At 39.7% G+C, this 27230-nt stretch overlaps 1 protein-coding gene and 1 long non-coding RNA gene across 16 annotated transcripts in view; one reads left to right on the forward strand and one right to left on the reverse strand.

The window, feature by feature from the left end:
* Positions 1 to 10879, reverse strand: LOC144578686 (uncharacterized). The gene is made up of 3 exons (XR_013524951.1): positions 10709 to 10879; positions 345 to 458; positions 1 to 122 (listed from the first exon to the last, which is right to left on the reverse strand). It is a non-coding gene; the product is annotated as an uncharacterized LOC144578686 (long non-coding RNA).
* HERC4 (HECT and RLD domain containing E3 ubiquitin protein ligase 4) overlaps positions 10464 to 27230 on the forward strand; it is a 157261-nt gene continuing 140494 nt past the window's right edge. For 6 of the 15 annotated variants that reach the window (XR_013524948.1, XR_013524950.1, XM_078345821.1 and 3 more), the window contains exons 1-3: positions 10464 to 10646; positions 12116 to 12145; positions 12626 to 12929. Coding sequence is in view for 9 of the 15 variants with exons in the window: in XM_002756310.6 (XP_002756356.1) it covers positions 12704 to 12929 (226 nt within the window). In the remaining 6 variants the exon portion in view is untranslated. Of the gene's footprint in view, positions 10860 to 12115; positions 12146 to 12625; positions 12930 to 18805; positions 18938 to 27230 lie in introns of those variants that run through there. The other 9 variants (XR_013524949.1, XM_035268250.3, XM_078345820.1 and 6 more) reach the window with 4 other exon arrangements.

Consider the following 27230-nt stretch of genomic DNA (forward strand, 5'->3'; position numbering starts at 1 on the left):
TCTCAATAAGATTGTTTTGCTTGCATCCGTTAGAAAGACGGTCCACATTTTCCTCTCTGCTGTCTCATTTATGTGGCAGGAGTGAGTTATTTCTTTCATCTCTGGAGCAGGCCCATACCTACCTAGGATAACAGAAAAAGGACTTTTGTTTGTTTGTTTTTGAGACAGAGTCTCCCTTTGTCGCCCAGGCTGGAGTTCCATGGCATGATCCGCCTCACTGCAATGCACTCCACCTCCCAATTTCAAGAAATTCTCCTACCTCGGCCTCACACGTAGCTAGGATTACAGGCACCTGCCACCATGCCCAGATAGTTTTTCTACTTTTTGTAGAGATGGGGTTTTACCATGTTGGCCAGGCTGATCTTGAACTCCTGACCTCAGGTGATCCTCGTGCCTTGGCCTCCCAAAGTGCTGGGATTACAGGCATGACCCGGGGGAGCCCAGCCAGAAAAGAACTTCTATAATGCAATTCAGAAGAAAAAAAGGTATGGCTATGGGCTGAATAGTGTTACATCCCCCCAGTCTGCCACCCCTGAATTCATATGCTAAAGTCCTAATCCCCAGTACCTGAGAATGTGACTGTATTTGGAGATAGGTCCTTTAACGACGTAATTAAGGTAAAATGAGATCATATGGGTGGGACCTGATCCAATATAACTTTATAAGAAGAGGAGCCTAGGACACAGGGACCACATAGATCAACAGAGGAACAAATGAACACACAGTGAGGAAGTGGCCATCTAAAAGCCAGGGAAAGAGGCTGCAGAAAAAACCAAACTTGCTGATATCTTGATGTGGGACTCCAGAACTGTAAGTAAATAACTTCCTGTTGGTTAAGCCCTACGATCTGTGGTATTTTATTATTGCAACTCCAGCAAACTAATATAGAAACCCACTCTTAATTTCTCAAATCTAAGGTCAAAACAGAACATTTGCTTTACCCCAGTCAAAACCTGTCCTCCTTTACTTCTCTCAACAGTCATCCTTATTTTAGATACAGTGAATCCCAAGTTTCTCTTCAAAGAATCAGTATGTCATTACGCTCAGTTCTCTTATTCTTCAATTTCCTATTTTAAAGTTTAACTTCCATTGGCCGGGCATGGTGGCTCAAGCCTGTAATCCCAGCACTTTGGGAGGCTGAGGCGGGTGGATCACAAGGTCAAGAGATCAAGACCACCCTGGTCAACATGGTGAAACCCCGTCTCTACTAAAAATACAAAAAATTAGCTGGGCATGGTGGTGTGTGCCTGTGATCCCAGCTACTCAGGAGGCTGAGGCAGGAGAATTGCCTGAACCCAGGAGGCGGAGGTTGCGGTGAGCCGAGATTGCGCCATTGCACTCCAGCCTGGGTAACAAGAGCGAAACTCTGCCTCAAAAATAAATAAATAAATAAATAAATAAGGTTTAGCTTCCTTGTAGTTTCAGTAAACAACCTTTTCCACCAGTTCTAATTAGTAGTTCACAGCTCTTCCCCTGGTCCCCTGCCCCATCCTGATGCATCCCAGTCACCTGCTGTGGTCAATTGCTTTGACTCCTGCTTACCTGCTCTGGCCTGCCGGTAACTGTCCTTCCTGCCAAACTACCCACCCCACCACTCCAGCTTGTACCACTGCTCCCTTCAAAATAGCCAATCAGAATTATACTAGACTGTGCAGTCTAATCCTAGCCAATAGGGGAATGACACAGCAGGAGGGGTGACCTCCATCAGGCATAAGTACTCCTTCCCCTCCTTGTCCAGGTGTGTGCTCGCCATTGTTCCATCCGTGAGCCACACCCTTCTATAGAAGTAAATTGCCTTGCTGAGGAAATTTACATTCGAGTACTGCTTCTTTTGCAGCATGGAAAATTCTACTTATACACTCATCTTTGTGAATGTCATTTCTGTTAACCCAGTAGCTCAAGTCACAAAACTACCAGTGGCTCAGCATTTCTCATGTGCTCTGATCCTCTGCAACCACCCCCGTCACAATCCTGTTAAGCCTATTCCCAAACTTTCTTTTTGAATCTACCTCTTCATTTCCATCACTACCACAGTCCCCACCGTTATCTCCCATGTGGATTATTGCAAAAGCTTCCTCAGTAATATAATTTTCTCCATCTTCCCTCTCTTCTAATCCAGCAATCCTGTCCAGTTCAGTAATAAAAGAAATCCTTTGGTCACTACTCACTCTTCTGGCTTACAACTCTTGAGCAGTACTTGGAATAAAACCAGACTTCTTAATGTGCCCTACTTGATCTAGTCTCTGTCCAATCGACCTTCTGCCTATCTCCAAACTTATCTAGTATCCCATCCATCTAATTTTTGTTCAGTTCCTGGAAAATGTCCAGTTCTTTCCTGGCTCAAGGGCTTCATTTTGCTCCTTCCACCTAGAATGTTTTAGGACTTGATCCTTCTCTTCCTTTGTTTTCAGTTTTAATTGCAAAACTCCTCTACTGAGGCCTTCATTATCCATTCTACTTCAAGGACTCACTCTGCTATTCTCCATCTCTACTCCTTGTTTATATTTGTTACAACTTGAAATACTTTTACCTGCCTGCCCACTTGTTTTTGTCTATATTTCTACTAGAATTGGGAGAGAGGTGCTCAGTAAAGACTTGTTTAATGAATCTGATAAAAGATTTGATGCCTTATGTATGTTTCAGGCTGAAGCCATAATGCTAGGCCAAAGGCCCAGGAGAAGAGATGACCATGGAACCCTTAAGTAAAAGGATAGAAAGAAGGGAATCTCTACACAGAGGTACTCACTGAGGAACCATACAAGGCATGGCTGTGCTTGACTGAACAGAGGCCCAAACCTTGGAAAGCAAGAGTGAGTAAAAATGACTAGAGGAGGCTTTTCCAATTGCCCACTCAAAGTGGAAACTGTGATTTGGTTACAGTTGGTGAAAAACATTTTTGGATAATACCATCACGTCTCTTCAAAGTTAACAATAAAAGGACTACACTTGCCACACACCCTTATTAAAGCCTACTTCACTATATTGCAATTTCTGGTTTTTATGTCTCATTGACTAGAAAGTTCCTTGCAAACAAGATATTATTTTATTTCCCTTTGCATTGCCCAGAACCTAACAGAGTTCCTGGTCCCATGTAAGTGATCCACCAACGTTTGCTGAGTCAAGTGGTCCTGTCTAAAATCCTTGAAACCAGAAGTTTATTTGGGCTATGTCCACAGTCTCTAATATGCAAATAGAAGAAAGCAAGAAAGAACTATAAGATGTGGAAGAACAATGAAAAGGTGAATGGGAAAACATCCTTACGGGCAGGAAGAACTGACTCATCACTGTCAATGAGAGGAAAATGAACATGCACGTAGCAAATGTCCAGAATCCTGGGCTAATGAGATTATCTGTAGGCAGAAGGTGCATAGATAATGTTGGTCTTTATCCTTTCTGAAAATGTTTTCAAAATATATTTTACCCCATAAATCACCAGTTTTTCTTTAGGGTAATCGAGAGGTGGGTGCAAGTCACATTAGGTTTATAGAAAATTAAGATAATAGAAGAACAGTTATGACTTACTGAAAAAGGATTATAGTGAGTTGAATAGAGCTTCCCCAAAATTCATGTCCATCTGAAACTTCAGAACGTAATTTTATTTTTAAAATGCAGTCATGTACTGCATAACAATATGTCAGTCAACAACATGCTACATGTACGATGGTGTGGTTCCTTAAGATTATAATAGCAAATGCTTACTGTACCTTTAGATAAACAAATACTTAGTGTATGAGACAATTACCTTACAGCTCCCTGTGGTACTCAGTACAGTGACATGCTGTACAGGCTTGTAGCCAAGGAGCAATAGGCCATACCGTATCATCTAAATGTTTAATAGACTACATCATCTAGGTTTGTGTAAGTCACTCTTTGTTATTTACACAATGACAAAATCACCTAACGATGCATTTTTTAATAAAAATATCCCATCATTAAGGGAGGCATGACTGTAATGTCTTTGAAGATGTCACCAAATTAAGGCTCTAGAGTTGTAAATAAGTTACAGATCTAGATTAGGTGGGCCCTAAATTCAATGACTGGTGTTCTTATAAGGGAAAGGAAAGAGAGACCACAGAGACACAGGGAAGGAGGCCATGTGAAGATGGAGGTTGAGATTATAGTTATACTGCCACAAGCCAAGGAATGATGGGAGCCACCAAAAGGTAGAAAAGGCAAGGAAGGATTCTTCCTCAAGCCTTTGGAGGGAATATAGCACTGCTGACACCTTGATTTTAGAATTCTCACCTCCAAAACCATGAGAGAATAAACTCTGTTGTTTTAAGTCACCGAATTTGTGGGTAATTTGTTACAGCAGCCCTAGGAAATTAAATACAATGATCAAAAGAAAACTGAGGAGTAATCTTTTAGTGGCACAAATGAACTCAAATTGGCATTACCAAATGCATAGTTCTAAAATGTCTGACACCTCTAAAAGCAATGCTTACCAAAACAGAAACTTCTAATTCACTAAAAGGAGTCAAATAATTCAATATATAACTCATAAGATCCTCTTGACACTCAATATTTTAAAAATTTCATAGAAGAATTGCAACCTTAAAAAAAAATTGCAACATTGACTTAAACTGTATATAAAAGTGAATATATACTTGGCAAAAAAAGGAAAATTTGATTCATTTGAAGTTCTGTATTTACTTTTAGATTAAGGATATAATTATGCATACAGTTTCAACCTCTTCTATTTTTTAAGCAAGTAAGATTTCTCATATCCACAACTTTCTAAGCCCTAAGTCAAATATTTATAGAAATTTTGAAAATAGAGAAAACAATCGCTTCAAATTTCAACTCTAACACAATTTGTAGTATTTTGGTATATTTCTTTTTCATCTTTTTTTTTTTTTTTTGAGACGGAGTTTCACTCTTGTTACCCAGGCTGGAGTGCAATGGCGCGATCTTGGCTCACAGTAACCTCCGCCTCCCAGGTTCAGGCAATTCTCCTGCCTCAGCCTCCCGAGTAGCTGGGATTACAGGCACGTGCCACCATGCCCAGCTAATTTTTTGTATTTTTAGTAGAGACGGGGTTTCACCATGTTGACCAGGATGGTCTCGATCTCTTGACCTCGTGATCCACCCGCCTCGGCCTCCCAAAGTGCTGGGATTACAGGCTTGCGCTACCGCGCCCTACCCTCTTTTTCATCTTTTAAAAACATGACCACAGGCTGAGTGCGGTGGCTTACGCCTGTAATCCCAGCACTTTGGGAGGCCAAGGCGGACGGATCACAAGATCAAGAGATTGAGACCATACTGGCCAACATGGGGAAACCCCGTCTCTACTAAAAATACAAAAATTAGCCAGGTGTTGTGGTGCGCATCTGAGTCCCAGCTACTTGGTAGGCTGAGGCAGAAGAATCACTTGAACCTGGGGCATGGAGGCTGCAGTGAGCGGAGATTCTGCTGCTGCACTCCAGCCTGGCAACAATAAGTGGGCTGGGCGTCGTGGCTCACGCCTGTAATACAAGCACTTCGGAGGCCAAGGCGGGTGGATCACCTGAGGTCGGGAGTTCAAGACCAGCCTGACCAACATGGTGAAACCCCGTCTTTAAAATAAATAAATAAATAATAATAAAAACGTGGCTACAAGCAGGAAACATACAATTTTGTATTCTGCTTTTAAAAGAACCTTATGATTGTGTCATGTAAATTTTGTAGCAACACAGTCTCTCAAATAGTAATTTTACCAGTCACATATCAATACACATTTTCCCCTGTTGGAACTTAGGTTGCTTTTTTGTTTGTTTGTTTTTTAATGTGGAACTTAGGCTGCTTTTAATTTTTTTTTAATTTTTAATTTTTTGTATTTTGAGATAGAGTTTCGTTCTTGTTGCCCAGGCTGGAGTGCAATGGTGTGAACTAGCTCACTGTAACCTCTGCCTCCTGGGTTCAAGTGATTCTCCTGCCTCAGCTTCCTGAGTAGCTGGAATTACAGGTGCATACCACCACGCCCAGCTGATTTTTGTATTTTTAGTAGAGATGGGGTTTCACCATGTTGGCCAGGCTGGTCTCAAACTGCTGACCTCAGGTCATCTGCCTGCCTAGGCTTCTCAAAGTGCTGGGATTACAGGCATGAGCCACTGTGCCCAGCTGGCTGCTTTTTATTTTTGCTATGGGAAATAACACTACAATAAAAATCTTGTTTGTATTCTTATTCACATGCCCGCACTGTTAGAATTGGGAGGGTGTCACATAGTAGATGCTCAATAAACATTTGTTGAGTGTATCTTGTATTTCCTTAGGATGGAATACAGAAACAATATCGTACAGGTAAATGATTTAGGGCAACATCTCATAATAAATATTGCTATTATTATGAACTATTATTAAATGAAATTTACTGGCTCTTGAAATTTATTGCCAACTTTATTAAAAGGTTGTGATAATTTACAATGCTGCCGGCACCATTAATTAATTAATTCAAGAAGTATTTTTTTTTTGAGACAGAGTCTTACTCTGTTATCCAGGCCGGAATGTAGTGGCACGATCTCTGCTCACTGCAACTCTGTCTCCTTGACTCAAGCAATCCTCCCATCTCAACCTCCCGGGTAGCTGTGACCACAGGCTCATGCCATCCCATCCAGCTAATTTTTGTATTTTTCATAGTGATGTGGTTTCACCATGTTGCCCACACTAGTCTCAAACCCCTTAGCTCAAAGCAATCCACCCATCCTGGTCTCCCAGAGGACTGGGGTTACAGGTCTGACCCACTGTGCCTGGTCTCAGAAGTACTTTTTTAGCACTTGGTATGGACCAGAAATGGTTCAAGGTCCTGGGAGATAGAGCACTGAACAAAACAGACAAAAATCATTGCCTTTATGAGTTTTCATTCTAACGGAGGAGGTGAAGTTAAATATCTATTTATGTAATATATAAATAGATTGTATATAATTGCTTATCCATTTTCTTAGTTATATATATTTTTATACGATAAGCATAATACAAATTTATGAATTGTATAATAACATGTCAGTTCATTGTAATGGATATGAAGGAAAAGCAAGGAAGATAAGATGATAGGGAGAAAGCAGATGGTTTTTTGAATGGGATGATCAGGGAAGTCAGGAGAGGTGCCATAAGCAGAAACCTGAATGAAGAAAATGAGGTGAGATCCAGCAGGAGCAGTACAGCTGGATGGAAGGGAGAAAAAGAAAGAGTGGAAGAAGAATGAATACTATTTTTAGACATCTCTCAGCAGTCTGAGCGGTTTTTTTTTCTAAATGAAAATAGGTAAAAAAATATTTTACTCTTGTCATGAATTAAAATTATTTTCTTTCTGTTCATATGGACTGCATTCACTTACTAGCAGTTAAGGAAAAATAATACTGGTAATAGCAAAAGTAAACATTTACAAAACTCTTGCCACATATAAGGCACTGTACATGTTATTTTACTGGCTTCATAACAACCCAGTGAGATATGGATTATGAACATAATTATAAAAATTATGGCTGTGATGTAATATTCTGTAAAACAGACCATTAGTAAATGCCTCTGTGTTTGGGAGGATAGACAGACAGAGGTCTGAGGTAGGCTATAGGGTTTAGGCTCTGAATTCAGATAAACCAGCACCAGAGATCATACTCACCAATATCTCATGCTGCATTTAGGCAACAAATTTACATTATTCTACTAACCCTATGATCCTATACTTGTTTCACCTTAAAGATAACCACAAACTACTTTCTAAAACCTTGCACCATAGTTTCACAGATTTATAAGGTTAAAGGGAACATGCAGAAATGTCCATTCCACTTTCTACAAGCAAGATCTATCTTTAAAAATATTCCAGATAGATATACGACCAAGTGGAAGAGATAGGTGTCCACTAATTTATGCTCTCCCTTCCACAGCATGGAATAGTACTTGGGAACTCAGACAGAGACTATGCTTCCCAGCACCCTTGTTTCAAGGGATGGAGCTATGTTTTGTGTATAGCCGTGATATGTGGCATTTCCCAGACAAGGATTTTTAAAAGCTCACCCTCCTTCCATCTCCTCAGGTCCCTGGAAATCAGTTTTCACTCATTAGGAACACTTATTTGGACTGCCAAAAAGGTTTAAAAATACACTTTTATTATATTCAGCCTCTCACATTTTAATGTTTATGTATTGTAGCATCAGGTATATATCTTAAAGATCCTGAATTCTATAACTTCCTTTTTAATAATACATTCTGAGGTAACAATCTTTAAAGGTAAAAGACCACAAACAAAAATCCTACAAGAAGCCCGGTGCAGTGGCTCACGCCTGTAATTCCAGTACTCTGGGAGGCCAAGGTGGACAGATCACTAGAGCCCAGGAGCCTGGGCAACATGGCAAAACCTCGTCTACAAAAAATACAAAAACTAGCCGAGTATGGTGGCATGTGTCTGTAGTTCCCGCTACTTAGAAGGCTAAAGTGAGAGGATCCCTTGAGCTTGAGCCCGGGAGGTATAGATTGCAGTGAGCCGAGATGGGCAAGACCCCGTCTGGAAAAAAAAAAAAAGCCAACAAGAGCAATGAAGCTCTTTCAAAATATGGCTATTTTTTGTGAATATTCTTATCATTTCTAATGTTGAAATTATCCTTTCCTTGCCTAAGCATCTTGTCATTCTACATTCATTTCTGTAACATACTGTTGTGGGTTAAATTTGGTCCCCCAAAAGATAAGCTGAAGTCCTAACCTTCAGTACCTGTGAATGTGACCTTTAATTGGAGCTCTTTGCAGATGTAATAATGTTAAGATGAGGTCATAATGGATCAGTGTGGCCTCTAATCCAATGTCTGGTGTCCTTATAAAAGAGGGAAATTTGGACACACACAGGGAAAACAAGGTGAAGAGGGATGCTTCTACAGGGATTGTTGACAACCACCAGAAGCTAGCAGACAAGCCCGGGAAAGATTATCTCTCAGAGACGCCAAGAGAGAACCAACTTTGTTTTCACCTTGATTTTGAATTTCTTTTTTTTTTTTTTTTTTGAGATGGAGTTTTGCTGTTGTTACCCAGACTGGAATGCAATGGCACGATCTCGGCTCACTGCAACTGCCGCCCTCTGGGTTCAAGCAATTCTGCCTCAGGCTCCCGAGTACCTGGAACTACAGGCACACACCACCATGCCCAGCTAATTTTTGTATTTTTAGTAGAGACGGGGTTTCACCTTGTTGACCAGGATGGTCTCGATCTCTTGACCTCGTGATCCACCCACCTCGGCCTCCCAAAGTGCTGGGATTATAGGCGTGAGCCGCCGCGCCCGGCCGAATTTTGAATTTCTGGCCTTCAGAACTGTGAGACAATAAATTTCTGTTGTTTTAAGCCACCCAATCTGTGTTAATTTGTTATGGCAAGCCTAGGAAACGAATACACACACTTAAACATATTCTAGCACAGACACTCCTTATCTAAAATATGTTTTTCAATAAGAGATAAAGAAACAGGCCAGATGGTGGCTCATGCCTGTAATCCCAGCACTTTGGGAGGCTGAGGCGGGTGGATCACCTGAGATCACGAGTTTGAGATCAGCCTGGCCAACATGTCGAAATTCTGTCTCTACTAAAAATACAAAAATTAGCCAGGCATGGTGGCACATGCCTGTTGTCTCAGCTATTCGGGAGGCTGAGACGGAGATTGCAGTGAACCAAGATTGCGCCACTGCACTGCCTCCTGGGAGACAGAACAACTCTTGTGGGGGGGGCGGTGAAGAAAGTAAAGAAAAGAAAAGAAAAAGATGGTCTATTTGTGGAATTTTTTCTAGGTTCTCAATATTCATTCTAACGATGCCCAACTTATGATTTCAAAAGCGCATTGTTTCAAGTTCTCTTTCTTTTTAAGAGGTTGAGACTGGCCTAGGAGATCCAGACTTAGTTTTTATGAAGCAGCTACTGCAGCCAAATGTGTCATTTTCTCTGATAGAACCGAGGCCCTGCAATTCAAGCTTATCTTTCAGGGAGAGTGTAGAAAGTGATGGAAGCCAACACTGTAACAGGAACTTGAACTAGTGGTGTTATTAGTTCGAGTAGCTTCAGCTATTGCTATCAATACAACTCACATCCTCAGACTGGCTCCAGTTGAGGCCAGGGGATAAGATAACTCTTCACCAGTCTTTATATTCATAATTGTGATAGTTATTCTGCTACTTAAAAATCTCCTTGGGAAAAGATAGAGTAAAATACTAAAAAGACTAGCAATCATGAGCACAAATACAATCAAACCAAAAAACAAAGTAATGTTCTTCATTAAAAGGCTCTGTGCACGCCGAAGCATTCTCAAAAACAGTTGACACCTTCGCCATTTGTCTTCGCAAACTCCAACTTTCTGTAGATGCCGTTTTCCCTCTAAAAGCAACGCAAAGCTGCAGACTGCGCAGGCGCGAGTGGCGAGGCACCCTGGGAGGATTCCGGCGCAGGCGCGGGGGCCGGGAAGTGGGCGGGCTCGCGCGCGTGCTCTACGGTTCACTTCCGGCCAGCCCTTCCCCCGCCTCCCTCGCGTGGCCACCTCCCCCTCTGCCTTCTCCTACCCAGTCTCTTCCCCAAGTCTCCCCACCCCTGTTGCTCTCCGCCCCGCTTGCCCCCAGTTCTTCCCCGCCCGCTCCATCCGGGTCGCTGACGGCTGTCTCTGGACTGGACAGCGGCGGCGTCCGCTTTTCTCTAAGGAACCGGGTAAAGTTTCATAGGGGCCGGGGAGGGGAGCAGCGGAGCAGCCATACAGACGCCGGAGGTACCCTGGTGATCGTAACCACTGGCTGACGGAGGAGGGTCCCAGGAGCCGGAGACCTGCTTCAGCGACCGCGCTGCCTTGCTCTCTGGGGAGGGGCCGCTCCCGGTCGCCTTGGGCATCTCCTGCCCTGAGGGGCCGGGCGAGTTGTGGCCCCAGTGGGTCGGGGGCGTGTGGCGGCGTTAGGGAGGGGCAGGCCGGGCTGGGAGGATGCAGGCCGGCTCCGCACGGGGCGCATTCTCAGCGCTTCTTGGGGGTGAGGGGCTTGGGGCGAGGGCAGGGTTGGGGCTCCCTGGCCCCGAGGCTGGAATGTCGCACCTCCCTGGGGACGGGCTTCCCTCAGGTTGAGGCCGCGGGGTGCCAAGCCTTGGCCGCCGGCTTCTGAGGCTGCCGCGAGCGGACGGTTGCCGTAATTGTCTGCTTGGCCGCGAGGTTGGATGTTGTATAGATGATTTCTCTTTCCCAGTCCCCGTGAGCTGATCTGGGTGCACGTTCAGGGAGAGACGGGACTAAACTGCTTCTCATTTCCCTACCTGTTGCTGGCGAGAGGACGCCTGTGTCTTAAAGAAAAGGGTGGTTAAACCTCACGCGCTGAAGTCGGGATATTTTCCTGTATTACCCTTACTTTATTTTTTAAATATGGGAAAACAGTGCAGAACTCTGGGGAATTACCGAGTTCTGATGCCCCAAAAGAAGGAAATCAAACTTCTGTTAACGGATGATGGGTCGTGGAATGGGACACCTCGGGCACTTGCTAGCCTGAATGTAGGAAAATTAAGGTTGAAACTTCGCAGGCTCTCTGTAAGGAATGTGGATGACTGCTACAGAATAAGGCTGACTTCCTGTAATTGTGATATTTGGTAACGTAATGTGTCTATGTAGGTATAGATGAAGTGGACTCTGTTATTTGTGTCTTTCTTTACAAGTGAAGAAATATTCAGTCAATGTACTGGAAAGTTCTACAGATTTCGCCATCAGACTGTCAGTGCCCCAGCCCCCATTCCTATTCTTGAAAAATCAGCAGTGCGAGAGTTATTTGCACTAACACCCCCCCGCCCCGCCAGTCTTTAAATAGTTGTCTCAGAGGTATGGATAGATAGAGATTGCCCACGGGAGAGTTTTTAGTTCCGGTTACCACTTGTAATAAAAGAAGTTGAATTTTGGAGACAATTGATATTTAAACTGCATTTTTTTTGTATAATTATGCACATTGATTTAGTTTTAAAATTGAATTAGTGAGGTTGGAATGTTAGTATTTTTATTTGAAAAATAGGATCTTTGGAGGTGATTTAAGATTATGGTTTGGTAAGAGAATCCTCATTTTCTTTCTGGCCTATTAAGAATAATTGGAAGAGTCATTTAAATTGTAGAAAATTGCTTTAAATTTCCTTTATTGGTTTTATTTCTGTTACAGATAAGAACTTCATTTTCTGTTGATGTGGAGGTAGGTATTAGAAGGCGTAATTATACTAGGAGTTGAGGGAGATTGCAAGGTTGTGTTTCTGCAGTTGGCCAAATTTTTCATTGTGTATATTTGCTTTTTGGGCAGCGGAAAGATGGCGTATTTCTTGCTCCCATTGAAATTATTTAAAGCAAAAAGTAGAAAAAATTGTGATTAATATCATCAGGGTACTTATTCCCATTAGTTTAGTTTGTCACAAGAACACCAGAAGTTAAAACTAGTTAATATGTTTTAAATTTTGCAAAGGATCATAGAAAGTGACACATTTTCCCTAAAAATTTCTGAATCATACATTTAAGAAAATACAACTGAGTGGTTTTGAAACTGACTGATACTTATGTAGCATATTATAAAGTATATTTAATGTTCTCTATGTAGCAATTATTGTAGCCTAGCACTTTAAAGAGCAATTATGCATCCTTTTCTCTTTGAAGCCATATTAACTTCTTTCTATCTCCTCAGACATAGGGTACCTCCAATTTTCCGGGGTTTCAGAAGAGAATTTTTTATTGAAACTGGAAGACCAAAATAATTACAAGCATGTTGTGCTGGGGAAATGCATCCTTTGGACAGCTAGGTTTGGGTGGAATTGATGAAGAAATTGTACTAGAGCCCAGAAAAAGTGACTTTTTTATAAATAAAAAGGTCCAAGATGTAGGATGTGGACTCAGACATACTGTATTTGTTCTGGATGATGGAACAGTGTACACATGTGGATGTAATGATCTAGGACAGCTAGGTCATGAAAAATCCAGAAAGAAACCAGGTAAGTTGAAACATTCTTAAAATTAGCTATTTCTATTAATTATATTATTTTAAATTTGAAGCATCATATAATTTCTTAGTTCTAACTACATGTTTATCAAGCGTTAAAAGCAAAGTATAAGTTAATTATTTCCTTTTTGTTTGTATATTTATATGCTTCTAAGTACTTTATGTTGTGGTTTCTTTTTTTTTTAACTGCTAGCATTATAAAACCTTATTTTGTATGGTAATATAAAACTATAGAGAAAATCAGCCTGCAGTTTATAGACCTTTGGTGTAGAGTGTATAGTGTGCAGGTCCTTTTTAATAACTTCTGTTCAGCCACTGTGGATAGATTTTAAATGCATAATTTTCTCTGTGTTTTCCTTACCTTTGGGTGGGCAGGTGAAACAAGATGAAAGCTTTTTACTTTGACTTACTTGCTAAAATATGTTTTTATTTTTCTTTTTATCCCTGTGTCATTCATAGTATTTTAAATATGTAATTTTATTGGTTTAGTTGGAAATATCTTTTATTTGCCTAATCTTCTTTCTGTAGTATTGCTAGCTATTAAAGATTTGTGACTATGAAGTGTCCTGATTTTGTAGTAGTTGTACAAACAAAATTAAATAATTTGTAGGGTAATGAGAATTTTGAGGAATTTGGTCACATTTCATGTTCTGTTTTTCTGGATATTGTATTTTAAAATCAAATATTTCTACAGTTAGGAATATCATTGTTATATGAGTTTTGCTTCCAATTATGATAAAAGTTAATGATTTCAGGTGGTAAATTCAGATGAGACTGCAGCTATACTGTGTTACAGTTCCTTCTTTTAACTGTAACAATAATGGCACCTCAGTATTTTCTATGGCAGTTATTTTATTAGTTTATTATTTAAGTGGTTTCTGTTGTTAGCCAACTTTTGAGAAGTTAATGTAAACTAAGATATTCAGGCATTAAATAAGGCACATTTCATCCTTCACATCATCTCATGACCATGCCAAACCTCACTTTTCTAAGTTGCAAATACTGTATAGTTTTCATCCTTTCTTTGTGGTTAAGGTCTTAGTTTATTTTCTTCTGCCTTAATGTGTAATTTATTTTTATTGGATATGATAGTGACATTAATAACAATAGATTTTTTTTTTTTTTTTTGAGACAGAGTCGTTCTATCACCCAGGCTGGAGTGCAGTGGCAAGATCTCAGCTCACTGCAACCTCTGCCTCCTGGGTTCAAGGGATTCTCCTGCCTCAGCCTCCCGAGTAGCTGGGATTATAGACTTGCGTCACCATGCCCAGCCAATTTTTGTATTTTTAGTAGAGATAGAGTTTCACCTTGTGGGCCAGGCTGGTCTTGAACTCCTGACCTCGTGATCAGCCCTCATTGGCCTCCCAAAGTGCTGGGATTACAGGTGTGAGCCACTGTACCCGGCCAACAAAGATTTTTAATTCTTGCAGAACTCAAAGTAAATGACAGCTTTCTTGTACTCTGCCTGTCTCAGAACATTTTATGGATTCCTACAAGATTTTCGTAATATCAGACACTGAGGTGGTCATATTGGTAGAAATGAATGGTAATTTACAAATACACATTTGATGATTGTCTCTGCTCCAGAGACAAATGATGCCCTTTACTATTTTTCTTTAGTTTGGAATGCTGCCTCAAGTTGAGATTTTCATGGTACGGAGGCCGCTGACGTTCTTTGTACTTTTAACATGCCCCATAGAAATAACTGAACATCTCTCTGTATTACTTTAATAATTTCTTAAAGGCCATTGGGCAAGTAGACAGTAAAAAGCTAGCACATAGGAATTGCCAGTATACTTACGTACGTCTACTGAGGTTTACATTTTTTAAGTGTTGTTGATCACCTGTTCAGTGTCCAGGACAGAGGTAGACACTGTATACTAATAGTATAATGATCGTTGTGCCAGGAATGGCTTCCAACTACATAAATGAGATTCTGAGAAACTTAACTAGCTAGAATAGGCTTCTTTGTGGTCATGTTGACATTGTAATGATTGCTTTGTGACACCTATATCATCATTCTCTTGATTCATCCTGGAAGCATTATTTGGTAATGTAATGTTGGGGCAGTGGGTTTCCCTAATTTGTGATACCTCTTTAGGATTGCCTCATTGTCGTCCCAATTATGCTATAGTCTATGGAAGAGAAAAGTGAAAGGCATTAACTTTGTCTTTGAGAAACTTAGATTCTGGGTTGGAAGTTAAGGTGTACGTGAACAACTGGAGAGAACTGGAAATTAGACATGATGTGCTACGTATTTTGACCCTAGGAAATTTAAATTATGGAAAATATTATAGGATAGAATTAAGATTTCTGGGAGAAAATAAAGGCTTACATTTAATTCTGTTGGTGATCACATAAACAGCTAGGAAATGAGTCTGGAGCTGAAATTGCTTAGTTTTATAGAATGGGATTGTCCTGATCCTGAGAAAAGCTTTTTTATTATCAGAAGTTCTAGTTCAATGATATATTGAAGTGAACCTAGGTTTCAGAGGGAAGTGAAAGAAGTTCAAAAAGTAGTAGTTGCTCTGACAGGAACTTCATCTTTTAATCTCAGCCTTGATTTAAGATTTTTTTTTTTTTTGGAGACAGAGTTTCGCTCTTGTAGCCCAGGCTGGAGTGCAGTGGCACTACTTCGCCTCATGTAACCTCCGCATCCAGGTTCAACTAATTCTCTTGCTTCAGCTTCCCGAGTAGCTGGGATTATAGGTGCAACCACACCAGCTAATTTTATGTTTTTAGTAGAGGTGGGATTTTACCATGTTGGCCAGGCTGGTGTTGAACTCCTGACATCAGGTGATCTTCCCACCTTGGCCTTCCAGAATGCTGGAATTACAGGCGTGAGCCATTGCACCCGGCCTAAGATGTTTTTTAACTAATGTTTTTAAATAAAATTTTAAGAATGTTTTTAACTAAAGTTATTTATATTTGGAATAATTCCTTAATGATTTAAATGTGTCATTTCCCCAACCCCTTTTTAAATTTGTGAATTTGAGGACTGGATTAAAAAATAAGTTGTTGGATCTTAATTTAATTTATTTTAAAGTCTTCTGGTAATTGAGCAAGTTGGTTGTTTCTGGGACCATTTAATAAACTTCAAAAGAGCTTTTTTTTTTGGGGAGGGGGGATGGAGTCTCACTCTGTTGCCCAGGCTGGAGTGTAGTAGCACCATCTTGGCTCACTGCAACCTCCACCTCCCTGGTTCAAGGGATTCTCCTGCCTCAGCCTCCCAACTAGGTGGGACTACAGGTGCTTGCCACCACACCCGGATGACTTTTTGTAGAGATCTCTGCCCTTGTGATCCGCCCTCCTAAAGTGCTGGGATTACAGGCGTGAGCCACTTTACCTGACTTCACAAGAGCTTTAAACTTGTGTCAGAAAGCAGACAGGAAGGAGGAAACTAAGAATTGTTTTACGTAGATTGGCTTTATAAATATACATATTCTGTAACTAATAAGGAATGAAAGAGAAAGAGGTAGGCTTATTAAGGATAAATTATTTTTGAGAGTCATAATAACCTACTGGAGAACTTGGCCTGACAGTGTAATAAATAGATTTAACCTGTGGCCTATTGAAAAGAGGGTGTTCTATTCTGGACTTTTTAGGAAGCACATAGAAAGATTTAACTGAATGCCTTTATTATGCTAAGGGTGCAGATTATGTCCATGGTCATCTCTGTTGTCTTGTATATGTATATCCTTTTCTGTCACTACTAGCTTTTTCTAAGTTATTTCCAGAGAAGTGAATGTCTGTTTCACTTTCATGTGTTTTTTCTTCATAAGAACTTTGAAATACTTTTTAAGCTAATGTCTCACTTTTTAAAATTCATAGCTAACAAATAAATATATTTAATCTTCATTGTGCTAGACCAGTCCATTTAAATGAATCGTTGGTTTTTTTATGGTTTCAAATTCACTTCTGAAGATTTTAAGATAACCTATGGGAAGTATTCTTTTCTTTAAAATATCATTTTCTTACTGTATTATCTAATCATAGGTATAATTTGGTGACCATGGTCCTAACTATATGTTTTGCACATTGATTTCCATTTGTTTCATGTTAGAAACAGTACTAAACTGTTCTGTGATCATAATTTGTAAATAAAGTGGTGTTCTGTTTAAAAATAAGCCCTGTTATCTAAAAACTAGTTTTTTTGTGTTTTACAACATTCTTTCAAATGGAGTATCTCATTTAATTCTCACAACAGTTGTATGTAGCTAAGGCAAGTATTATGGTCCCCATTTACAAATGAGGACACTGAGGTTAAAAGAGATTAAGAGACTAATAGGGTCACTAGGCTAGCACATCTTGAGACCATCCTAAATCTTGTGGTTTTTATCCTTTATCTCATAGAGCTTTTCCTTTGCTATATTTAGAAGATAGAAGAATATTTGCTCACCTTTGAGGAAGCTGGTTTCCATTAGTATTTTATTGTAATCTGAGGGTTTTTTATTTTTTGAGTTGGAGTCTTGCTTTGTTGCTCAGGCTGGAGTGCAGTGGCATGATAATAGTTCACTGTAGGCTTGGACTCCTGGACTCAAGTGATCCTCCTATCTCAACTTCCCCAGTAGTTGGGACTACATTTATGTGCCACCATGCCTGGCTGATTTTTTTTTTTTTGAGATGGAGTCTCACTCTGTCACCCAGGCTGGAGTATAGTGGTGTGATCTCAGCTCATTACAGCCTTGACCTCCCAGGTTTAAGCGATTCTTCTGTCTCAGCCTCCTGAGTAGGTGGGACTACAGGCGTGTGCTACCATGCCTGGCTAATTTTTGTATTTTCAGTAGAGACAGGGTTCACTATGTTGGCCAGGCTGGTCTCGAACTCCTGACCTCAGGTGATTCACCCACCTCAGCCTCCCAAAGTGCTCAGAATACAGGCGTGTGAGCCACTGCCCCCAGCCAATTTTTTTATGCTTGGTAGAGATGGGCGTCTCCCTATGTTGCCCATTATGGTCTTGAACTCTACTCTTCGAGCTATCCTCCTGCCCTGGCTTCTTCAAATTGCTGGGATTTATAGGAATGAGCTACTGTGCCAGCCAAGGAAACTCTTTAAAAAATTGCTATCTTATAACTAAGTTTACAATGAAGACAGCATATTTTATTATGCTTCCCCTTGTGCACAAACTCAAAAATCATTTTAAGAACTGATAAGATCGAGAGTTCTATTTTCAAGATGTAATATTGCACTAACACAAACTAAAAAAATTCAAATATGTATAGTGTATTCTTGAATGAAAAAAATAACTTGATTAGCAGAGCTTATAGGTAAAAGTTTTAATAGTATGATAAAATTTTTGTGATTTATGTTGAACTCTTTAAAGATGACGAGCATTGATTCTGTGTTTTCCATACCCTCGAATGGTAATTTCTACTGTTGAGTCATTCCAATAAAAGCATTTTGGTCACATAGTAGTGATTACTTGGCTTGCCTTTCTTGCTTCTTCATTTTCTGACCTGTTCTCTCTCTGTTCATAAATCTATAAACAGACTGCTCCTTAAAATAGTTGAAATTTAAAAAGTAATATAGGAAAATATGGGAAATAAAATTACTTACTTTAAGGGTGGGTTAAAAATAAAAATACCCGATTATCCCACACATTTCTTATTGAACCAGAGCATTTAAACCAAAGAAGCTCATTGTGTTTTATAACTTGATTTTCACAATACCTTCTAAGGAGAGAAAGATGTGAATGATAGATTTGAAAAAAGTAACTACTTGGGTCAGAAGTGGAGGCTTGCTTTGAACGTTTTACTTTGAGAAAGGTTAGTGCCCAAGAATCACAGTGTCAAGGGTAGGGAAAAAAATCATAATGCAAACAGATGACTACTGTTAGAGAGATGTATAATAATACTTTACTTTGTGTAGGACCCTACATCTGAGGAATTTCAAGAGCATTACACAATAACTCATGGTTCCTTTCAAAATGCTTGTGACACAATTTGCAAGAATTATCCTCATCTTAGGGGATAAATTTACGGAGAATGACAGCACAAGTTGGTAAGTAACTTGTCAAAACAGCAGGTGACTGGTGAATAGCTGTAAGTTGAATCTGAAAGTTTAAGTCTACCAGTCTCCTACCTTATTCACTAAATTGTGATTATGTTTAGAATTATTTATAGTAATAGCTTCTGTTTGAGGCAGGTCAAATACTAGTGCACAGATTGTTTCCCTGCCATTCTATTTGATGGCCTATTAAATCATTATTTTAGAAGATGCTTACATTCCGATACCACTTCGATACTTCATTTTAACTCTGTGTGGTATAAAGGGTATTTAAACAAATGAACAGAAACTTACTATGGTAATACCCCGTCTTTTTTCTGTTATATATTGTGTATATTCCCTTGTCTAACTGCTATGCTGTACTACAATCCAAGGTCCATAGTAACTGACTTGCAGAATTGATTTGGTGGCTAACCTTGGAACTTGGATTATTTATGTTGTGTAAAGTCTGCCATATAGATACATGCATCTCTCTCTAAGATGCATTGATTTGGTGAATGCTTTATAAAACTCTTAAAACCTACACGGAAAACAAAAATAGCAATAGATGCCTAATTTGAGCAGTCTAACAAAGGGAAGCTTCTTTAAAGGACTTGGAACCAGTGATTTTCTCTTGGGTACGTTAATATTTTTACATGATTAGAAGTGAGCCACATACTTTCCTTTAAAGATCAGTAGTGTGGTAGATACTGGCCTCACAATTTGGGTAGTTACCAGATTCTTGTTGCAGATGGCAGTCTAGGTAGTCTAGTTTCCATTATCTCCTTAGTAAGAATTCTTAGGGTTCCATGTTCCCAATATGTTATACAAATGTAGCACTGTTTTTAAAGCTCATTTCTTACAAAGGCATGTATTTTTAAAACTGCTTTGAAGAAATAAAAGTTACTTCTTTATTTCTAGACTAAAAAGTATATCAAGTGGTTGGGATACTTATTAAAGAATTTAATAGAGGAGGTATACTCTTAAGGGTTTATGTGGGCTTGGATAGTGTTAGTGGAAAAATAGGTAACAGTAATGAGGAAACTAAATGAGCTCATGATTGATCTCCTTTCTGTTCACTTGAATTTTTATTTTTCATATTGATAGAATTCAAAAGGCAATAATTAATTTTAAATTGTAGTGAATTGTAATTACCTTATATGCAAGAAAAACCTATGCTATGTGTAATTATATAAACATTTATTGGAGTTTTGTTTTTTGAGACACGATCTTGCTGTCACTGGAGTGCAATGGGAAATCATGGCTCACTGCAGCCTTGCCCTTCCTGGGCTCAGGAATCTTCCCACCTCAGCCTGCTGAGTAGCTGAGCCCACATGTGCATGCCACAGCATATTTTTGTATTTTTTGTAGAGATGGGGTTTCCCTCTTTTGCCCAGGCTGGTCTTAAAGCCATCCTCTCACCTCAGGCTCCCAAAGTGCTGGAATTATAGAGATGAACCACCATGCCAGGCTTATTGGAATTTTTTTTTTTTTTAATGAAAGAAAGAGAAAGAGAAAGGGGGAGAGAGAACAGGAGTCCTGCTCTATTGCCCAGGCTGGAATGCAATCTAAAAATAGGTATTAAAACCTCTTTTATGCTGATAATTGTGCTTAACAGCCTAGACAGGAAGGAATAAGGGAAGAAAATAACAAACAGCCACCCAATATTTCAATTTAGTCTGTGAAGTGCTATGCAAATGCTGAAGAGTGATTTACTTCCAATTATGTGGTCACTTTCAAAATAGGTGTAATGTGATACTGAGAAAAATGTATGTTCTATGGACCTGGGATGAAGAAGAAAAATGTATGTTCTATGGACCTGGGGTGAAGAATTCTATAAATATTCACTGAGTTTACTTGTTCCAGGTCTGAGTTCTAATCATAGATGTCCCTGTTAATTTCCTATCTTGTTGATCCGTCAAATATTAACAATGTGGTGTCAAAGTCTCCCGCTATTATTGGGTGGGAGTCCAAGTCTCTTTATAAGTCATTAAGAACTTGTCTTATGTATCTGGGTGCTCCTATATTGGGTGCATATATATTTATGATCATTGACTCCTGTTGTTGCATTGATCCTTTTACCATCATGTGATGTCCTTCTTTGTTACTATTAAAGTCTATTTTGTCAGAGATGAAAGTTACAACTCCTGTTTCTTTTTTTCTTTTTTTTTTGCTCTCCATTTGATTGGTGAGTCTTCTTCCAATCCTTTGTTTTGAGTCTTTATGTGTCCTTGCTTATGAGATGGATCTGGATACAGCATACTGATAGGTTTTGACTTTTTATTCAGTTTGCCTGTCTGTGTCTTTCATTGGGGCATTTAATCCATTTAAATTTAGGATTAATATTGATATTTATGAGTTTAATATTGTCATTTAATGCTAGCTGGCTATTTTGCCCATTAGTTGATATAGATTCTTCATTATGGAGATACTCTTTACCTTTCGGTAAGTTTTTAGGATGACTGATACTGGTTATTCCTTTCTGTGTGTAATGCTTCATTCAGAAGCTCTTGTAAAGCAGGCCTGGTGGTGATGAAATCTCTGAGTGCTTGCTTGTTTGTGAAAAATTTTATTTTTCCTTCATTTATGAAGATTAGTTTGGCTGGATATGAGATTCTGGGTTGAAAATTCTTTTCTTTGAGGATATTGAATACTGACCCCCACTCTCTTCTAGTTTGTAGGGTTTCAGCTGAGAGATCTGCTGTGAGTCTCATAGGCTTCCCTTTATGGGTAATCTGACCTTTCTCTCTAGCTGCCCTTAGAATTTTCTCCTTTATTTCAACCCTGGTGAATCTAACGATTATGTATGTGTCTTGAGGTTGCTCTACTTGAGGAATATCTTTTTGGTGTTCTCTGTATTGCTTGGGGTTGAGTATTGTCCTGCCTTACTAGGTTAGGAAAGTTTTCCTGAATATCCTGAACAATATTTTCCAGCTTGGATTCATTCTCTTCATGACATTCAGGTACACCTATCAAACGTAAATTAGGTCTTTTCACATAGTCCCTTATGTCTTGGAGACTTTGCTCATTCCTTTGTACTCTCTTCTCTAATCTTCTCTTCTCGTTTCATTTCATTAAGTTGGTCTTTGACCTCTGATATCCTTTCTTTTGCTTGATTAAATCGACTGTTAAAACCTGTGCATACTTTGCTGCGTTCTTGTATTGAATTATTCAGTTCCATTAATTTGCTTATATTCCTCTCTAAATTGTCTATTCTCATTAGGATTTCATCAGACCTTTTTCAAGTTCTTAGTTTCTTTCCATTGGGCTAGAACATGTTCTTATAACTCACAGAAGTTTCTTATTATCCACCTTCTGAAGCCTAATTCTGTTAATGGAACACACTCATTCTCCATCAGGCCTTGTTCCCTTGTTGATGAGGAACTGTGATCCCCTGTAGAGGGAGAGGCATTCTGATTTTGGGTGTTCTCAGCCTTTTTATGCTGGTTTCTTCCCATCATTGTAAATTTATCCACCTGTCGTCTTTGTAATTACCGACTTTCAAATTAGGTCTCTGAGTGGACATCCAATTTGTTGATTCCCAGTGCCAGAATCTGAGCAACCCACTGTGCCGGCTAAAACAGCGGCATTAAGATTCATGGTTCTTTTCTGCCTAGGAATCTCCGTTCTGGCGTCTCTCTCGAGTCCCTTTTTCAATCAGCTGAATGGGCGACTTTGCCTTCCCGGAGCTCCAAACGTCGACCAAAAGGGGACCCAGTCCCGTTTACCCTGCACTGAGAACCGCCGCGCTGGCCACAAGAGTCGCACTGGCGACCCATGGGGCTCCTCCATTGGGAATCTCCTGGTCCACGAGCAACAAAAATTTGTCTGAAAGTGTGGCTTCTTCTCATTCTCTGTGCTTTCACTGGGAGCTACAATCCTGAGCTGCTAGTAATCGGCCATCTTGGATCTCTCTCCTGGAATTTTTTTTTTTTTTTAAGGGAAATGTCTTGAAGTTTGGTGGCTTAGTCTTTAAATCATAATGTTTTATTTGCCTAGATTTACTCTTTTTTGTTGTTGTTGAGATGGAGTTTCACTTTTGTTGTCCAGGCTGGAGTGCAGCGGCATGATCTGTTTACTGCACTCCGCCTCCCAGGTTCAAATGATTCTCCTGCTTCAGCCTCCAGAGTAGCTGGGATTACAGGCATGTGCCACCATGCCCGGCTAATTTTGTATTTTTAGTAGAGATGGGGTTTCTCTATGTTGGTCAGGCTGGTCTTGAACTCTCGACCTCAGGTGATCTGCCCACCTTGGGCTTCCCAAAGTGTTGGGATTACAGGCATGAGCCACCATGCCCTGCCGATTTACTCTTTTGTCTTCATTTCTAGCATGGCACAATTTTGGTTTAGCCTTTCTTGGCCATAAAACATTCTGGAATCCTTTAGTAATGGGCTTTTCACAAATTATTTGAAAATATCTTAACTAATTTTTTATTCATATCTAAGTTTCTTCTCATTTTATTCCTTTGCTAGGTGTCATACTGTTCTGAAATAACATTTTTAGTTTATCATATTGTTTTCTATCATAAAAGTATTACGTGTTCTTGGTAGAGAATTTGTAACACATAGGAAAGTAAAAACTATAGCCATCTTGCATAGGTAAATACTATTGTTACTTGAGACATTTTCTATATTCATATATGTTTCTGGTTACAAACTGGGAGTGTGTTCTTGTATCTCAAACTTTTTTCCCCCAATAATAATTTAGCATTTTCCCATGTTTAAAAGTTTTAGGAATATTGTTAATGATAATTAACATTTCATCATTTAGATGTACCAGAATTTATTTAAGTATTCTATTTTTGGAATTTATTTCCAGATTTTGTTGTAAGTAATAGTGTAATGAACATATGTATCAATTTGGTCTTTATTTTCTTTTTTTTTTCTTGAGATAGAATCTCACTCTGTTGCCCGGGCTGGAGTGCAGTGGTGCCATCTTGGCTTCCTGCAGTGTCTGCCTTTCAGGTTCAAATGATTCTCCTGCCTCAGCCTCCCGAGTAGCTGAGATGGCAGGCATGTACCACCACACCTGGCTAATTTTTGTGTTTTTAGTGGAGATAGGTTTCACTATGATGGCCATGGTCTTGAACTCTTGACCTCAGGTGGTCTACCTGCCATGACCTCCCAAAGTGCTGGGATTGCAGGCGTGAGCCACTGCACCCAGCCTATTTGTTTCTTTTAATTTATTTTTTACTTTTAGGGGACAGGGCTTTGCTGTGTCTCTCAGGCTGGAGTGCAGTGGCATGATCTCGGCTCATGGTAACCTCTGCCTCCTGGGTTCAAGCAATTCTCCTGCCTCAACCTCCAGAGTAGCTAGGATTACAGGCATGTGCCACCATGCCCGGCTAATTTTTGTGTGTTTAGTAGAGATGGGGTTTTGCCATGTTGACCAGGCTGGTCTAGAACTCATGGCCTCAAGTGATGTGCCCACCCCAGTGTGGGGGTTACAAAGTGCTGGGATTACAGGCATGAGCTACACTGTCCAGCTTCTACTTCATCATCATCATTATTATTATTATTATTATTATTATTTTGAGACAGAGTTTCGCTTTTGTTGCCCAGGCTGGATGGAGTGCAGTGGCATGATCTCGGCTCACTGCAGCCTCCACCTCCCAGGTTCAAGTGATTCTCTTGCCTCAGCCTCCTAAGTAGTTGGGATTACAGATGCCTGCCAACATGGCCTGCTAATTTTTTGCATTTTTAGTAGAGATGGGGTTTCACCATGTTGGCCAGGCTAGTTTTAAACTCCTGCCCTCAGGTTATCTACCTGGCTTGGCCTTCCATAGTGCTGGGATTATAGGCATGAGCCACCACACTTGACCTACTTGTTTATTTCTTTAGGAAAAAGAACATCTTTAATTTTAAGGAATGAGAACAGAATTTAATTTATTTTTATTTAATTATTTTCTTCTTTTTTTTTTGACCTTCAAAGCTACTGTAAATCAGAAATTTGCTTTTTAAGCACAGTTGTGTTTCATTTTACGAAGTCGATGCGGTCATAAGGTATTTGTAAATGAGTTTTTAAAACGTATGACCAGGCCGGGTACGGTGGCTCACACCTGTAATCACAGCACTTTGTGAAGCAGAGGCAGGCAGATTACGAGGTCAGGAGTTCAAGACCAGCCTGGCCAACATAGTGAAACCCATGTCTACTAAAAAAAATAGAAAAATTAGCTGGGTGTGGTGGTGTGTGCCTGTATTCTCAGCTACTCAGGCGGCTGAGGCAGGAGAATTGCTTGAACCCAGGAGGCAGAGGTTGCAGTGAGCCAAGATCATGCAACTGCACTCCAGCCTGGGTGACAGAGCAAGACTGCCTAAAAAATAATAATAATAAAAGTAAATAAAATGCATGACAAGCTTTTGAGTACAATATGATGTATATCATTTAAAGATCTAGTAGAGAATAGAAAACAAATGCACAAGTAATAGAAATGCAATTAAAATATGCTAAGTGTTACAGGATGTATAAACGAGTGCTGTGTAGAAATAGTATAACCATTTGGGATGAAGTGTGGATTGTAGGTGAATATTTGTAAGAAAGATAGCACATTAGCTGGAAGGATATATATAGTATTTCAAGGAGGAAAGAATGAAGAAGGCTTTATAGGTAAAGCAGCTCAGATGGCAACAGGCAAGTTTGAGGCTTACTAAGGGAAGAGTAGTCCATGTAACTGAGATGTCTGTGAATAGTGCAGGAAAGTTAGGCAAAATTGAGGTCAAATTATAGAAATAAATTAAGGATCTTGAATTTAATTTGGTGAATATCTATCCACTGATAGTTTGTAATGGGAATTACCGTGGACTTAAAAAGGAAAAGTTGAAAGGGAGAGAAATTGGAGGTAAGGAAATTAGGCTGTGATGATAGTCCTTTAAAGCAAGAAAGGAGCAGGTAGATAATGGAGAGACTTAGGCAGAAAGAACGGACAGGCTTTGGTAACCAGATGGAAGTAAATAGTAAATGTAAAGGGAAGAGCCAGGTATGATCCTAGGTGGAATCGTTAGCTGATAGAAATAAGGAATCCAGGAAGAGGAGGAATATTCTCTTATTTTAAGAGGCAAGTTAAAAGATTCTGGTGAGGTGAATTTTGTAGCAAATTAATAATGAGTGAACAGTAAGAAATTTAGTACTGTAAGTGGGGAGAAAGACCAGGCTAAAGGCGTGAAGTGTTTTATTTTCAGTTCAGATAAGCTAACATTTCGACTGTAGACTCCTCCCCAGTTCTAACCTGTTAAGTAATTAATAATTCATTAACATTACTTAATTTTGTGCTTTTGGAAGACTGCTTAAGGCATGGGGCGATGTAGTACCATTATAAATTTAAAGTAACGTAAATGGTTGCTTCCTCCATGTGTTTTGTAAACCTGAATTTTCTTTTTTCTTTTTCATTTTGAGGTGGAGTCTCACTCTGTCACCCAGGCTGGAGTGCAGTGGTGCAGTCTTGGCTTACTGCAACCTCTGCCTCCCAGGTTTAAGAGATTCTCCTGCCTCAGCCTCCCAAGTAGCTGGGATTACAGGTGTGTGCCACTACGCCCAGCTAATTTTTTTTTTTTTTTTTTTTGAGACGGAATCTCACACTGTCTCCCAGGCTATAGTGAGGTGGCGCTATCTTGGCTAACTGCAATCTCTGCCTCCTGGGTTCTAGCAATTCTCCTGCCTCAGACTCCTGAGTAGCTGGGACTACAGATCTGTGCCACCATGCCCAGCTAATATTTTTCTATTTTTAGAGATGAGGTTTTACTATGTTGTCCTGGCTGGTGGTGAACTCGAGACCTCAGGTGATTCACCTGCCTAAGCCTCCCAAAGTGCTGGGATTACAGGTATGTACCACCATGCTTGGCCAATTTTTATATATTTTTTATGTTTAAAATTTAATTTTAATTTTATTTATTTATTTTTTTACTCTTAGGATATGCTTACAATTTTTATATTTTTAGTAGAGATGGGGTTTTACTGTGTTGGTCAGGCCAGTCTCAAACTCATGGCCTAAAGTGATCCGCTTGCCTCAGCCTCCAAGAGTGCTGGGACTATAGGTGTGAGCCACCACATCGGGCCAACATATTTTAATTTTGCAGCCTTGAATAGTTAGAATTGCCTTACAAATAGACATTCAACCAATACAACAGAATATTAAGCCAAGACATAAACAGTCATCTTATATCAAGAGGGGAAAAGAGTCAAGTGAGGACTATTTAATAAAGGGTCTTGGAATTAGTGGGTGAGTCATCCAGAGAATAAGAATGTTGGATTAATACCACACTCTATGTGTCTATTTGGATAAATTCCAAATGAATCAAATATTTAAATGTAA

This window comes from Callithrix jacchus, chromosome 12 (genome assembly GCF_049354715.1).
Source record: "Callithrix jacchus isolate 240 chromosome 12, calJac240_pri, whole genome shotgun sequence".
In the NCBI taxonomy this organism is placed as follows: Eukaryota; Metazoa; Chordata; class Mammalia; order Primates; family Cebidae; genus Callithrix; species Callithrix jacchus.